Source organism: Mercenaria mercenaria, chromosome 13 (genome assembly GCF_021730395.1).
Source record: "Mercenaria mercenaria strain notata chromosome 13, MADL_Memer_1, whole genome shotgun sequence".
Lineage (NCBI taxonomy): Eukaryota > Metazoa > Mollusca > Bivalvia > Venerida > Veneridae > Mercenaria > Mercenaria mercenaria.
Window position 1 is genome coordinate 10,576,622 of NC_069373.1, and position 13,791 is coordinate 10,590,412.

Sequence of the window (13,791 nt, forward strand, 5' to 3'; positions counted from 1 at the left end):
GGATATCACCTCAGATCAGATATCTGAAGTGAACTGAGCAGCAGCTCCTTCACAGTAGCACATAAACATAGCATAATAATAAGATGTAGTAATGACAATAGCACATTCAAAGCATATTATGGCAAGCAAGTTATTACATAATAAATAATAGAAAGCAAGGTATGCAACTAAAGCAACTAAACAAGGAAAGCAAGGTATACAACGAAAACAGCTAAACACGGAGAACAAGGCGTTCATCTAAAGCAACTAAACAAAGCAAAAAACTACCAAGCAAAGCAAAAAAGTAAAAGGCCAAAATAAAAGTACAAGCATAGTAGTGAACTGGTAGAGTGTTGAGAGAAATGCCGTCCGGTCCTGCAGAACAAGCTGCTAGGTAAATTTACACATTGAACACTTGCAATCTTGACCATTCCAGTGTGAAATCAGGCTTTTAAATTGATTAAAGCTTGATGTTTTCCTGAAGTTTTCTGGAAGCGAGCTCCACAGAACCGGAGCGGCATATCTAAAACTGTTTTTACCATACATAGTTGTTGTTACCCGGGGAACTGCTAGTAAGTTGGTATACCTACAATTATAACCAGCATCATGAACACGAATTAAATCATTTTAAACAGGTGGAGCAATATTGGTAAATTTTTTTAAATGTCTCTATGGCCGTTGCTCTAGTTTTTCTGAAGTTTAAGCTAGGAAGGTTTGCGTTACTAAGTAGCTGTTCACATGTACTTGAATAATCTTTGTAAACAAAACAAAGGGCTCTTTCTTGTAATTTTTCAATCTTATTTGTACTTTTCTTTGAACAGAAATGTCATGTCAAAAGACAGAAGCTGAAGTTTGATAAAATAAAAGAGTGAAAAATAGTTAACCTACTTAATTTACATAGATTTCTGCCTTTACTTTTCAAAATGTTTAGTTGTTGTGCTGCTTTACTACAAATAGTACTAAGGTGATTTTCAAAAGTGAGAGCAAAGTCTAAGTTAAATCCTAGTAATTTAACGACGTCTTCACATTCTATATTGGCATTTTTTATACTGGGCTTAGACTTCCTAGAGTGTGTTTATTACCAATGGCTAAAGCTTGAAACTTGTCAGTGTTTGCTTGCATACAATTAATTGAAAACCAGTTACTAAAACCATTACTTTCGTATTGAAGGACTGTAATTACAGTGTCGAAATTTGTTGAGCTAAATGAAAAAAAAATTATGAAATTTGTATAAAATGGAACCAGTGATTGTGAACCTAATTTAAGTAATTTAATTGAAATTTTTTCAACGCCTGTTGTTTTCTTTGCATTAAAATTGTGTATAGTTTTAGAGACTGTAGACTGACTTACATGAAATTGAAGGAGTTAGATGTAATATTTTGATCTAAGATTTTATTCATACTTGGATGACCAGCCTCATCAAAATTGACATCTTTACCAATATCTTTAGCAACATTTGCATAAAAATTACTTAAATTTTCTGCAACGTCTGTATTGTCTGATACTATTTTATCATCACCATTTATTGCTATTTTAGACTGATTGCATTTACATTTATTTGACATATAGGATTTGATCGTTGTTCAGAAATCTTTATTCTTACAACCACCTATGCACCTTTCCTGAAAAAAAATATTAATTGAAATACGTTTAAGTTTGTTAACACAGTTTTTTCTTTTCCTATATTCTTCCCATGTTTTAGCATTTTTATTTTTCATAAACTTTGTATGTAACATTTCCTTATTGTAGATTGCTTTTCTTAATTTTCTGTTCATATAAGGCAATTGCACCGGCTTTTTTGTAGACTTGTTTAAAAGAAGCATGTTTATCTATAATATTTATAACATTCTCAAAATCGCTATATGCAGTATCTATGTCATTTTCATTAAGGTTGTTCATTAATTATACTTAGTTCATTGTTAAAAGATTCCATGTCAAAATGTTTAAAACTTCTAAAACTTACTTATTGTTTCTAATTTCCTGGTACACTGTTATTTATCACAGTGCTAATCATATTGTGACAATCACTAATGCCACATGGAAATTTCAAAGTTTTAAAACAAAGGTTCTTATGATTTGTTAAGAATACATCTGAAAGAGAGGAAGTGCAATCCTTTTAAAAACAAGTGTGTGTGGATCGGGGGGGGGGGGGGGGGGGGGGGGGGGGGGGGAAGGGGGCAACAGAGTCGAAAGCTTTACGATAATCAATGAAGGCACAATACAGCTTTTTAGCTTGACTTAAATACATGTCAACTAAGAATTTCAAGGAAAAAAATAATCACAAGTACTATATTTTTTCCTAAATCCTGCTTGTTCTTCACAAAATTCATTGTTATCTTCCAAAAACATATTTAACCTTGCATTTAAACAGAAGTAAAAAGTTTTCCAAAATAGCTAAGTATTGTGATACCTCTGTAATTATCAGGATCATTGAGGTCACCTTTAATTTTGTACAAGGGTAAGATAATACCTTTACTCCAAACTTCTGGAAAAGTGCCTGCTTCTAAGAGAATGTTAAACAGTTTGCAAAATACAGTTACCAATGCTGGGTGTGATTTTTTAAAGATATTCATTCAGTAAATTATCTATCTATCTATCTTTCGTTGAAGTCCAACCCCTTGCGGGAACCTAGACCTTCCTGCGGGAACGTAGACGTTTTGCGCATCAAAATCCAAAAGAGAAAGAATATAGTGATAAAAATTTAGAGCGGAAGAAACTAAAAAAAAAACTTTGGTGATATAAAATGATAAAACTTGAGTTTGCAGGATAACTAGGGCGAGGCATGTTCAAGGCTGCAAACTGCAGCATTGAACTGCTGTAGGGTTTGGTTAGCTTTCTTGGTTGACCTGTTTATGTGATTGTCCCAAATCCAGAAGAAGTTTTATTATTTCTTGACTTAACAATAGCTTTCACTATTTCACTTTCAGTAATGCAGTGTTCAGTGCTTCATTATATTATGGAACATTTGTATCAAAATTATCTTCATCACACTCATTATTCCATTATTCACATTCAGATTACTAAAATATTCATAAAACACTTCATTCTTAATTTTATGAAGAACAAGTAGAAGAAGACTTGTAGTATAGACTCTTCCACGTGTTTATACTACATATTATCTGTATTGAATTTTGATAAGACAGATCAGTGGAAAAGACTAACTTTAATAGTAGAGTTTAACCTAAAGTTAGTGGTATGAGGCCTAACAAAGTCACGTGATCAAAACAAGAACGGCAAGAAATTGACATTTGAAAGAGGAAGTGAAATTTTTGTTAAAATATTATATTATTGAGATGTAACATGTAATTACAACTATGGATAATACCATTTGGAAACCATCTAAAAAGAAATATGGTGTTGGTAAGTGTTCTGAATCCTTTGTTTGCATGAACACACTTAATTTATCTCTGTGACATTTGTTTTCGCGATATAATTCATTAATTCAATTGGTAGGATATCCTAGTGTTCGACGTAAATCATGCATCTTGACATTTTTTTTTTCATCGTTCTTTAGTGTTATCAAGTTATTGATTTGCCATTTATTTGAATAACACTTCCTATATGTAGTAATGATCAATAAGATCAACTATTATGGGCAATGAAGGAAAAATACATAGTCTATGTGTATATAATAGAACCTCTTTAGTTAATTATAATAAAGATAGGAAGTGACTATGGGTGTAGAATCTGATTCAAGAGACTAGAGGTACACATCAAAACTTTTAGACAAAACTGTCTCCGACCAGTAGGTAGTGATTTTTTTTTCCCTTTTGGGAAATGATCCGGTACTGGATAAATTGGGAAAAATAGCAGGTTTTTACTGAGATTGGGAATTTTTATAGTTAATTAATAACATCATTTAGAATGCTTCTTCCTTTAATTCCATGTAAATAACATCAAACAAACAGTTTAAATGGTTAAATCATGGTGAATGTCAATGTTAACTAAGTTTTCCTTCTGCAATCATCAAAATGCAAACTTAATTTGGTCATTTGGGGAATTTTTGGATGATAATTGGGAAAAAACGTTACATTTTTCAATTGGAAGGTCCTTTTAGGGGTACTTTATAAAGAAGGAAAAAATCGCTGAGTAGGAGTTCAGGCCCATTTATGTGTATTCTTTGCATTTAGTTTATGACAGACCATTATGATTTATTATGGCTTATCACAGATTTTAAATTCTTCCTTCTTAAACAGAGTCATTCCCCAGCTGAAAAAAAAGTTGTTTTTTTCTCATTCTGGAAAAATGAACACTCTAAAACTACTATATTTCCTGACATTTTTCAGCCAAGACTAGTATTCGTGTTAAAATATAGAGCAGTCAATCTCTAGTGTGTTATCCCCATTTTAATTTTAAGTTTGCACTCTTCTTTTATCTTATTATCTTTTAACTAATGCTCCTAACTATTTTATTTTAGACTAACACTGTTTCCCTGACTAGCACCTCCCAGTCATAATCTTTGTTGATTGTTGGGGAGTAACCCATAGAAGTAGAAGCAGTACTAGTCCAAATAATTGTACTCAAGAGTTGAATATAGTTATATTTGTTTGACTGGTCAATATCCAAAGTGAAATACCAGAATGTAAGATCAGTCTACCCGAGGTCTCATTATTTAGACTAAGAGCACTACATAACACACTGACATAAACCGAAATATTTGAAACTTAAGACAGTATGATCAGTTAAGTCATTCAGTTACTTCTCGAATGTAACATTTCTTACTAAAATATAATCATAAGGGCCAGTGGGGCTGAGCCCCCAATTTGACAGTGGGGGTGGGGGCAGTATATGCTTTGCCCCCTCCCTTCCCTCCCCCCCAAAAAAACAACACAAAAACAAACAAAAAACCACACACACAAAAAGAATCTTGGTTGGTTTACCTGGCTGGCCTCCCATTTCCCCATGTCAGCTTTGAGATTGGGACTATGCCAGTAAAAAAACAACTCATTTTTGGGCAAAAGTACCCCTCCAAAAGGCACTGACACTCTTCCTTCAAAATTGAGAAAAAATGATGTGATTTTTTCCCCAGACTCCTTAAAGTAACAACACATTTTCCACATTTCATTGGAAAATCTGTGTTTTCATCTTCAGAATTATTGCTAATGAAAAACAAAATAAAATTTAAAAAATGTTCACATAAAACTTGAATTTCAGTGGTTCATTTTCCATAATGTGTTGTATTGTTTACGTAAACATTTTCCCTGAAACATAAATAACAAGGAACACAATGAATTGCACTGTCCTGCTACATAGCTGGGGCACATTTATTGAATAGCTGTTTTCTGCAATGTTCATGCGGAACAGCTAGGCTTGATAATTATCAACTCACAAGGTAATTACATAATATACAGCAAGTTTGACTAGGATCCAGCATACAGTAAATCATGTCTGAAATAAAAAAAGGATATTATAGTAGTAGCTAGATCTGGGATGCTATATTCAGCTCGAGTGGATTTCACTAGATCACTAGAAGTTTTTATGTGCTATTTATAGAACTGTGCCAGGCCATGCATATCATTCACAAGCTTTTCCTTTGATTTGACGATGTAACCGAGTTTTTGACCCCGTATAACCCAGATTCAGACATGACTTAGAGGTCATCAAGGCAAAAATTCTGACCAAGTTTCATAAAGATTAAGTCACAACTATGGCCTCTAAAGTTTTCACAAGCTTTTCCTTTGATCTGGCCTACTGACCTAGTTTTTGACCCCACATGACCCTAAGTTTCAAACTTTACCTAGAGATCATCAAGACAAACATTCTGACTAAGTTTCATAAAGATTGGGTCACAACTGTGGCCTCTAGAGTGTCCACAAGCTTTTCCTTTAGCCTTGCATACTGACCTAGTTTTTGAACCCACATGACCCAGTTTCAAACTTGACCTAGAGATCATCCAGACTAACATTCTGACAAAGTCTCATAAAGATTGGGTCACAACTGTGGCCTCTAGAGTGTTCACAAGGCAAATGTTGAGGGACGACTGATGACGGACAACGCATGCCTGACAATGACCGGTCACAATAGCTCACCTTGAGCACTTGGTATGCATCTGGAAATATATGAGCCGTGCCATGGGAAAACCAACATAGTGGGTGTGCGACCAGCATGGATCCAGACCAGCCTGCGCATCCGCGCAGTCTGGTCAGGATCCATGCTGTTCGCTTTTAAAGCCTATTGGAATTGGAGAAACTGTTAGCGAACAGCATGGATCCTGACCAGACTGCGCGGATGCGCAGGCTGGTCAGGATCCATGCTGGTCGCAAAGCCACTATGTTGGTTTTCTCATGGCACGGCTCATATGTCTGCGCATGAGCTGAGGTTAACTGTACTACTTTTATATTCACAAGTGTTGTGGACAACAGTTAGTGGTTCCCCATGCAAAAGCAGGGCCTTTGCAGAATATACTTTTTATCTTTGCCAAATATTTGCCATAACCTTTGCAGAACAGTTGCAGCACATGATTGCTGAATATATTCCACAGATGAGTAGAAATGGAACGAAACCTGCAACTATTTTGCAAAGCTTTTGCAAACATACACTACATACACAGAATGCAAATACTTTGCAAACAATTTACAATTCGCAGCTGCAACTTTGGCAAATACATTGCAAAGTGATAGCAAAGTATTTGCAACTTACATGCAAATAATATGCAAAGTATTTGCAAATACGTAACAAATAGCAAGAAATGAATTTCTGAGGTTCAAAGAAAAAACTTTGTTTAATATCTGAAAAACAGATGTGAAGTCACAAAACCATTTGCAGTTTAAATAACTATTAAAAATTAATGATTGTAGTGATCACATGTATGTAAGTTTCAACAATTGCTTCTGTACAAAGCGTTTAACATTAAAGTTGTTTAACATTACCTTTCCAAGATCAAGATCACATGCTGCAATTCTCTGGTTCTTGGAAGTCTTATTGCTTAATATTAACTTGGTACTGCATTATCCTTAATCAACAAAGATTATATCCAGAAAAAATAATCAGAATATAATGATCTGTTTAATTAACCTTTAGCCTGCTGGTGGCAAGTGTTTCTACCTTTGCGACCAGTGCAGACCAAGATCAGCCTGCACATCCGTGCAGGCTAATCATGGTCTGCACTGTTTGCTGTTCAGTCAGTAAATTTTAAGTGAACACCCCTTGAATAATGAATGGTACTGCCCAAATTGAATGATAGACCAGTCCATTTTAGAAATTTAGCATGGTAAGGGTTAACACAAATGTTTGCATCACCAAAATATTTCTACTACATGATGTGTAAACATTTCCTCACAACATTTTCAAAAATCCTGCCATCTGAATATAGACCAATCAGAAAACAGAATGTTTAATTACTTCCTGTACCTAGAGTCTATCAGGAAAGGAAATTCATCTGTGTTAATTATTTGCAAATGCTTTGCTCCTTCATTTGTGTACAAAATGAGCTAAGTGTTTGGTTGCAGATGCTTTGCTGTCTGCTAATTTAATAAAGTATTTGTTTGCAAAACCTTTGCAGTCTGTAATTTATCTAAGTGTTTATTTGCAAACCCTTTGCTTCATTGTGGTACATTTTGCAGACTGTTTGCAGAAGTCAGATGCAAATACTTTGCAATCACCTGGAATATAGTTTCTGAGAAAACAAATATTTAAAATATATTCTGCAAATACATGACAAAGGGTTAAATAGATCTGTGGATCTTTGAAAGTATGCCAATTTTAACAACTTTCGCTGACCACATACAAGTAGAACAGTGTTTCTCAGTAATTAAATTTTATAGTTTTATGGAAAGTCCCTTTAATGAAGTTGACTTTCAAGTATTAAAAGAGGAAGAAAAGCTTAAACACTTCTGAAGTTTGATAGTCATTTATCATGATAAATATAACCTTTATCTCTGTTAGGCTGTTAGATCTTTGAAATTCTTTAAAGTTTTGGGATAAAATGATTATGAGTTATATAATTGTCACAGAGTTATCATGTATTTTTAATACTTTGGTGTATTTAAAACTTCCTTCTTTGCGTGTAGACTTAAATTGATTGCTGCCAGTATATTGCACAGGTATATCAAATTTTACATAATACAAGTGAAAACCCATATTTTAATAGCTAGGATTTTGTAAACCAAAGAATGTACTTAAACACACAGTAAAACATGTTATGCCCAGTAAATTTCAATAAAGAAATCTGACTCAGAAATTTTACTCTTAAGGTAGTTCTGCACGTTAGGATCGAAATTTTGTCTACAATGTAGAATTTGATTAAACTCTGATTTTTCAAAACTTCAGAATATACTAAAAAAATTCAGCAAATAAAAAAGATAGGGTTGAGGGCTTGATTTTTAGCTCACCTGAGCACAAAGTGCTCAAGGTGAGCTTTTGTGATCGCCCTGTGTCCGTCGGCGTCGGCGTCATCAACAATTTGACTGTTAACGCTCTAGAGGTCACAATTTTGGCCTAATCTTAATGAAACTTGGTCAGAATGTTACCCTCAATAAAATCTTGGACGAGTTCGATATTGGGTCATCTGGGGTCAAAAACTAGGTCACAAGGTCAAATCAAAGGAAAAGCTTGTTAACACTAGAGGTCACAATTTGGGCCCAATCTTAATGAAACTTGGTCAGAATGTTACCCTTAATAAAATCTTGGACGAGTTCAATTTTGGGTCATCTGGGGTCAAAAACTAGGTCACCAGGTCAAATCAAAGGAAAAGCTTGTTAACACTAGAGGTCACAATTTGGGCCCAATCTTAATGAAACTTGGTCAGAATGTTACCCTCAATAAAATCTTGGACGAATTCGATATTGGGTCATCTGGGGTCAGAAACTAGGTCAGCAGGTCAAATCAAATGAAAAGCTTGATAACACTCCAGAGGTCACTATTTGGGCCCAATCTTAATGAAACTTGGCCAGAATGTTACTCTCAATAAAGTCTTGGACAAGTTTGATAATGGGTCATCCGGGGTCAAAAACTAGGTCACAGGGTCAAATCAAAGGAAAAGCTCACAGCCGTAAATAAATATATGACCTATAATATGGTGAAATAAAATGTATAGGTCCATGTGCTTATTTTTGAGATATTTGGCTATGATAAAAGTGAACAGCTTATTTCAAGCAAATTTTAAGACATTATTTTGAATTATTTAAAGTGTAAGATGTTTTGATATCATATTCTAACTTTAGATAGAATAGTGTCAGTGCCATTTTAATAAATTTAATCACTGGTTGCCATTAACAGGGTTTCCTCTGGGTCAATTTCACTTTGCGCCAACAAATTCGCCAATCAGTAAAAGTTTGCGCCAGTGGCTCTCAAGTTGGAGCCAATAGTCTGTGATGGGCGACATACCATTTTCTTTTTCAATCTCTTTTTCATTTGATTCTTTACAGTAACCATGCAATTTGCTCTTGAACCAGTCTATCCTAATATCACATTAGGCTAAAAAAAAAAATATGTGTGGTTCAGGTAACATTGGTAAAAAAAATAGGGTAGGTAGGTAGGCTTTTTTTTTTTTTTTTTTTTTTTTTTTTTCCCTTCGACACCAGTTGGTACAGACATAGTTGGTCACAATTCTGTGAGATATGCACATGGAAAGCATCTTAACAATATATGCAATTCTAAGTGGCTCCCCATCTCATCCAAGCAGAATTGAACAAAGACACATCCGAGTGTTAAAACCGACATTGAAATATATCAAATAAAACTGTCCATGTGCTTTAATATAAATACATTTATGCATAAAAAATGTTGCAAATTTAATCGTTCGTACCTCGAACGGGTTTTTGTCATGCAATTCCCGGCTTGCAAAACACACCAAACCGCCAGTTTTCGAGTTGTCTGATTGATTATGAATTTCCATAAATACATCTCCGACGAGGGACGAGTGAAGCATTGCCTTCATAAAGCGTTTCTGGCCGCCGTGAATACATTTTTCCACTGTCACGGCGAGAACACTTGCTGCTGCCATGTTGAAATCGTAATCGATAAGACACTTGCATTGATTCGTATATTTTCGTACTCAATATTTTTTGTACCAGGTTAAAAACCACAAAAAACTATAAAAAAAAGTGTTAGGGTCGGCGATGAAAAAATAGGGTCGGTCGGGTTACCTGAACCACACATATTTTTTTTTTAGCCTTAAATCAAAAATAGTTTTTAATCTTCTCAACCATTTTCAAGAACATTTTCTAAACAAAAGTAATTGCTCAATCTATGAAATTATCCCTTTATATAGTTTGCCATTTTTAATTATCTCCCTTTAAGGGTCATTTTCACTAAATAGATGTTTTTAAAACATGAATATTTATCCTAATATCACATTGAATCAAAAAAAGTTTTTAATCTTCTCAACCATTTTCAAGAACATTTTCTAAACAAAAGTAATTGCTCAATCTATAAAATTATTCCTTTATATAGTTTGCCATTTTTAATTATCTCCCTTTAATGGTCATTTTCACTAAATAGATGTTTTTAAAATATGAATATTTATCTCTTTATTCTTTTAACTTTTTATTTCAAAATTAATTTAGGTCATTTATCAAAAACAGTGTTGTTTTATATTATTTTATAACTTTTGAAAAGCTTTTTAAAATGCTTAAGTTTCATTATATATATAACTAAATTTCTAGTATAGCGAAAATACCGCCTACAGGTATTATTAGCACTTTGTTTTGAAGCTCTGGGGTTGAGCTTCTTAAAATTATCCCCGTGTATCAATGCTTTACGTTGGGCACGTAAAAGAACTGCTTTAGTTCATTTGTATCTCAAAAATTCTCCGATTGAAATTATACAACCGCGTAGATTTATTTAACAACGCTTGTGCAAAATTTATCGATTTACGATTGAAGAATATGTGTATCTTTTGATCGCGCTTTGACGTGTCATTATTTCCAGCATTTTCTCGGTCTCAATTACTTCGGTGAATCGGATCCTTATTAAAATTACCTGTATATTTATCTCGCGTTTTTTGCATCATAAAAAAGGTGGTGCATTAGACGAAGCACGCAGCTAATATTTCGTTTCATTTGCTTTCGTGTAAGTAGGCGGGGCTAAATTTGGCGAATCAGATTGACTGATAATCGTTCTTGCGTGGAGGAACGCTCTAGTGACTCGGCGAAGTTTTAAATTATGCCCCGAGGTGTAAATCGATATTGACACGTTGTGTATTGTCTTCGTGTAGTGTTAAATATCGGATAATCCGTTATTGCGTCATTGAGAAAGATCAGAAGATCAGATCAATGATTATCTTAAACGTGCTAATGAAATTCGCCAATTGAAGATTTTTAGCGCCAGAATTTATATTTTGTCGCATTTGGCGCCATTGGCGACTGACAGCGGGAACCCTGCATTAATTCATAAACTGATTTTCGTTTCCGTACGCCGAATCCAGGCATTATTCTACGTTTTCCAGATAAATGACATTACGCCATGACTTCCGGTTTATCAAACGTGCAGAACTACCTTACTCTCAAAATAACAGTATTTCTCAATATGAGCCAACCCAAGCGAAAACCAACATAGTGGCTTTGCGACCAGCATGGATCCAGACCAGCCTGCGCATCTGCGCAGTCTGGTCAGAATCCATGCTGTTCGCTTTCAAAGCCTATAGCAATTAGAGAAACCATTAGCGAACAGCATGGATCCTGACCTTGTCTGGATCCATGCTGGTCGCAAAGCCACTATGTTGGTTTTCTCTTGGCACGGCTCATATTGGAAGATATGTTAATTTTGTCTATGTGTATTCACTACATTTGTCCATCAGTTTGTGTGTAACATGATATAGGTGTATCATGATAATATTATAGTAATATCTTTAATATTACATGATGTGTAACACCATTTTTAACAGAAGTTTAGCTTTATAATGGCTTACAAAAGTGGAATTGGGTACATTTTTGTTGCAGTGAATTACAAAGTGAAAGCATTTGGCTAAAATTTATTTAAAAGCATGCTTAATATCCGTGACTTTGGAATTATTGTTTTGCATTTTGGGATGAACTAAAGAAATCTAAAAAAGAAGTAACAGCAAATAAAGTTGAACAGATATTACAAAGTTTCCTTTGCATCTGTTTCTTCTGTGTGACAATTTTAGCCTGATGTGACGGGGAAAAATTTCAGGTTCCAATGCAGAGATGTGCTTTAAACCAGATATGCCCTTTCTGCATGTTTACAGCTGAACATTGATTTCAAGGAGTTATTTTATCTATTTTATATAGATTTATATATATGCAATTTAAATATGTTTTCAGTCATTCATGTTTTTTTTCTCTTAAAAACCCCAGATGCCACTACTCTAACCAGTATTGATGTCATGAATAAGTAACTTTGACCAGACTTTTCACTTAAAAACATTACACAGAAATTGGTATTTATAGTCTTTTCTGATACAAAGTTACTGCTTTTATCTCTGAATATGCATTTTTATTAATTTAATGATTTTGAATTAAATAGAATTGTGAAAAAAAATCAGTCACATTGTTAGAATTCAAAATGATAGGAATGGTGACCATTTAAAGGCAAATATGTAATGTTTGGCAACAGTTATTGTTGAAACATTTAGGCTGGTGAAAGAATTTTGAAAATACAATTACAAACAAAAATTATGTTGTCATTTGACAGTCCATGAAATGAAACGGCAGCCATTTTGGGCTAAGTGGCATTAGTGTAACATGATAGTTATGGAGCAAAGTTTAACAGTGTTATACAGTCAAGGAGCAAACATTAGTACATAATCAAGGAGCAAACATTAGTACATAGTTAAGAAACATATAGTGTTACATAATCAAACTATAGTGCATAGTTTAGGAGCAAAGGGTGTTAGACAGTTAAGGAGCAAACATTAGTACATAATCAAGCAACTTATATTATTACATAATCAAGGAGCAAACATTAGTACATAGCTAAGGAGCAGACATAATATGAAATAAGGCACTGCCTCAATCGGGAATCGATCAGACTTCAACTCATCCCTTTAACATTTAAAACAAGAGCTGTCTCCATAGGATGACACATGCCCCCGATGGCACTTTGAATGAATAGTTATGGCCGATGTTAGAGTTTAGGACCTTTGACCTACGGACCTGGGTCTTGCGCGCGACACGTCGTCTTACTGTGGTACACATTCATGCCCAATAATTTTAAAATCCATGCATGAATGACAAAGATATGGACCGGACACGCCCATCAATGCACTATCATGAAATATGACCTTTAACGTCTAAGTGTGAACTTGACCTTTGAGCTACGGACCTGGGTCTTGCGCATGACACGTCGTCTTACTGTGGTACACATTCATGCCAAGTTATTTGAAAATCCATCCATGGATGACAAAGATATGGACCGGACACGAATGCACTATCATGAAAACTGACATTTAACGTCCAAGTGTGACCTTGACCTTTGAGCTACGGACCTGGGTCTTGCGCGCGACACGTCGTCTTACTGTGGTACACATTCATGCCAAGTTATTTGAAAATCCATCCATGGATGACAAAGATATGGACCGGACACGAATGCACTATCATGAAAAATGACCTTTAACGTCTAAGTGTGACCTTGACATTTGAGCTACGCACCTGGGTCTTGCGCGCGACACGTCGTCTTACTGTGGTTCACATTCATGCCAAGTTATTTGAAAATCCATCCATCGATGACAAAGATATGGACCGGACACGAAAATTGCGGACAGACCGACAGACGGTTCAAAAACTATATGCCTCCCTTCGGGGGCATAAAAAACTGCCTACTAGGGTGTTAACAGGCAAATTGTTGAGAAGCACAATGACAGACTTAAGGTGATCACATCAGCTCACACTGTGCTCAGGTGAGCTAAAAATC

General features: G+C 34.9%; 1 protein-coding gene across 1 annotated transcript in view; it reads left to right on the top strand.

The window, feature by feature from the left end:
- Window positions 1-3,189: 3,189 nt before the first annotated feature.
- LOC123529857 (dedicator of cytokinesis protein 3-like) overlaps window positions 3,190-13,791 on the top strand; it is a 213,829-nt gene continuing 203,227 nt past the window's right edge. Inside the window, exon 1 of the mRNA XM_053520723.1 lies at window positions 3,190-3,339. Coding sequence (XP_053376698.1) covers window positions 3,294-3,339 — 46 coding nt within the window. The 5' untranslated portion in view covers window positions 3,190-3,293. The remainder of the gene's footprint in view (window positions 3,340-13,791) is intronic.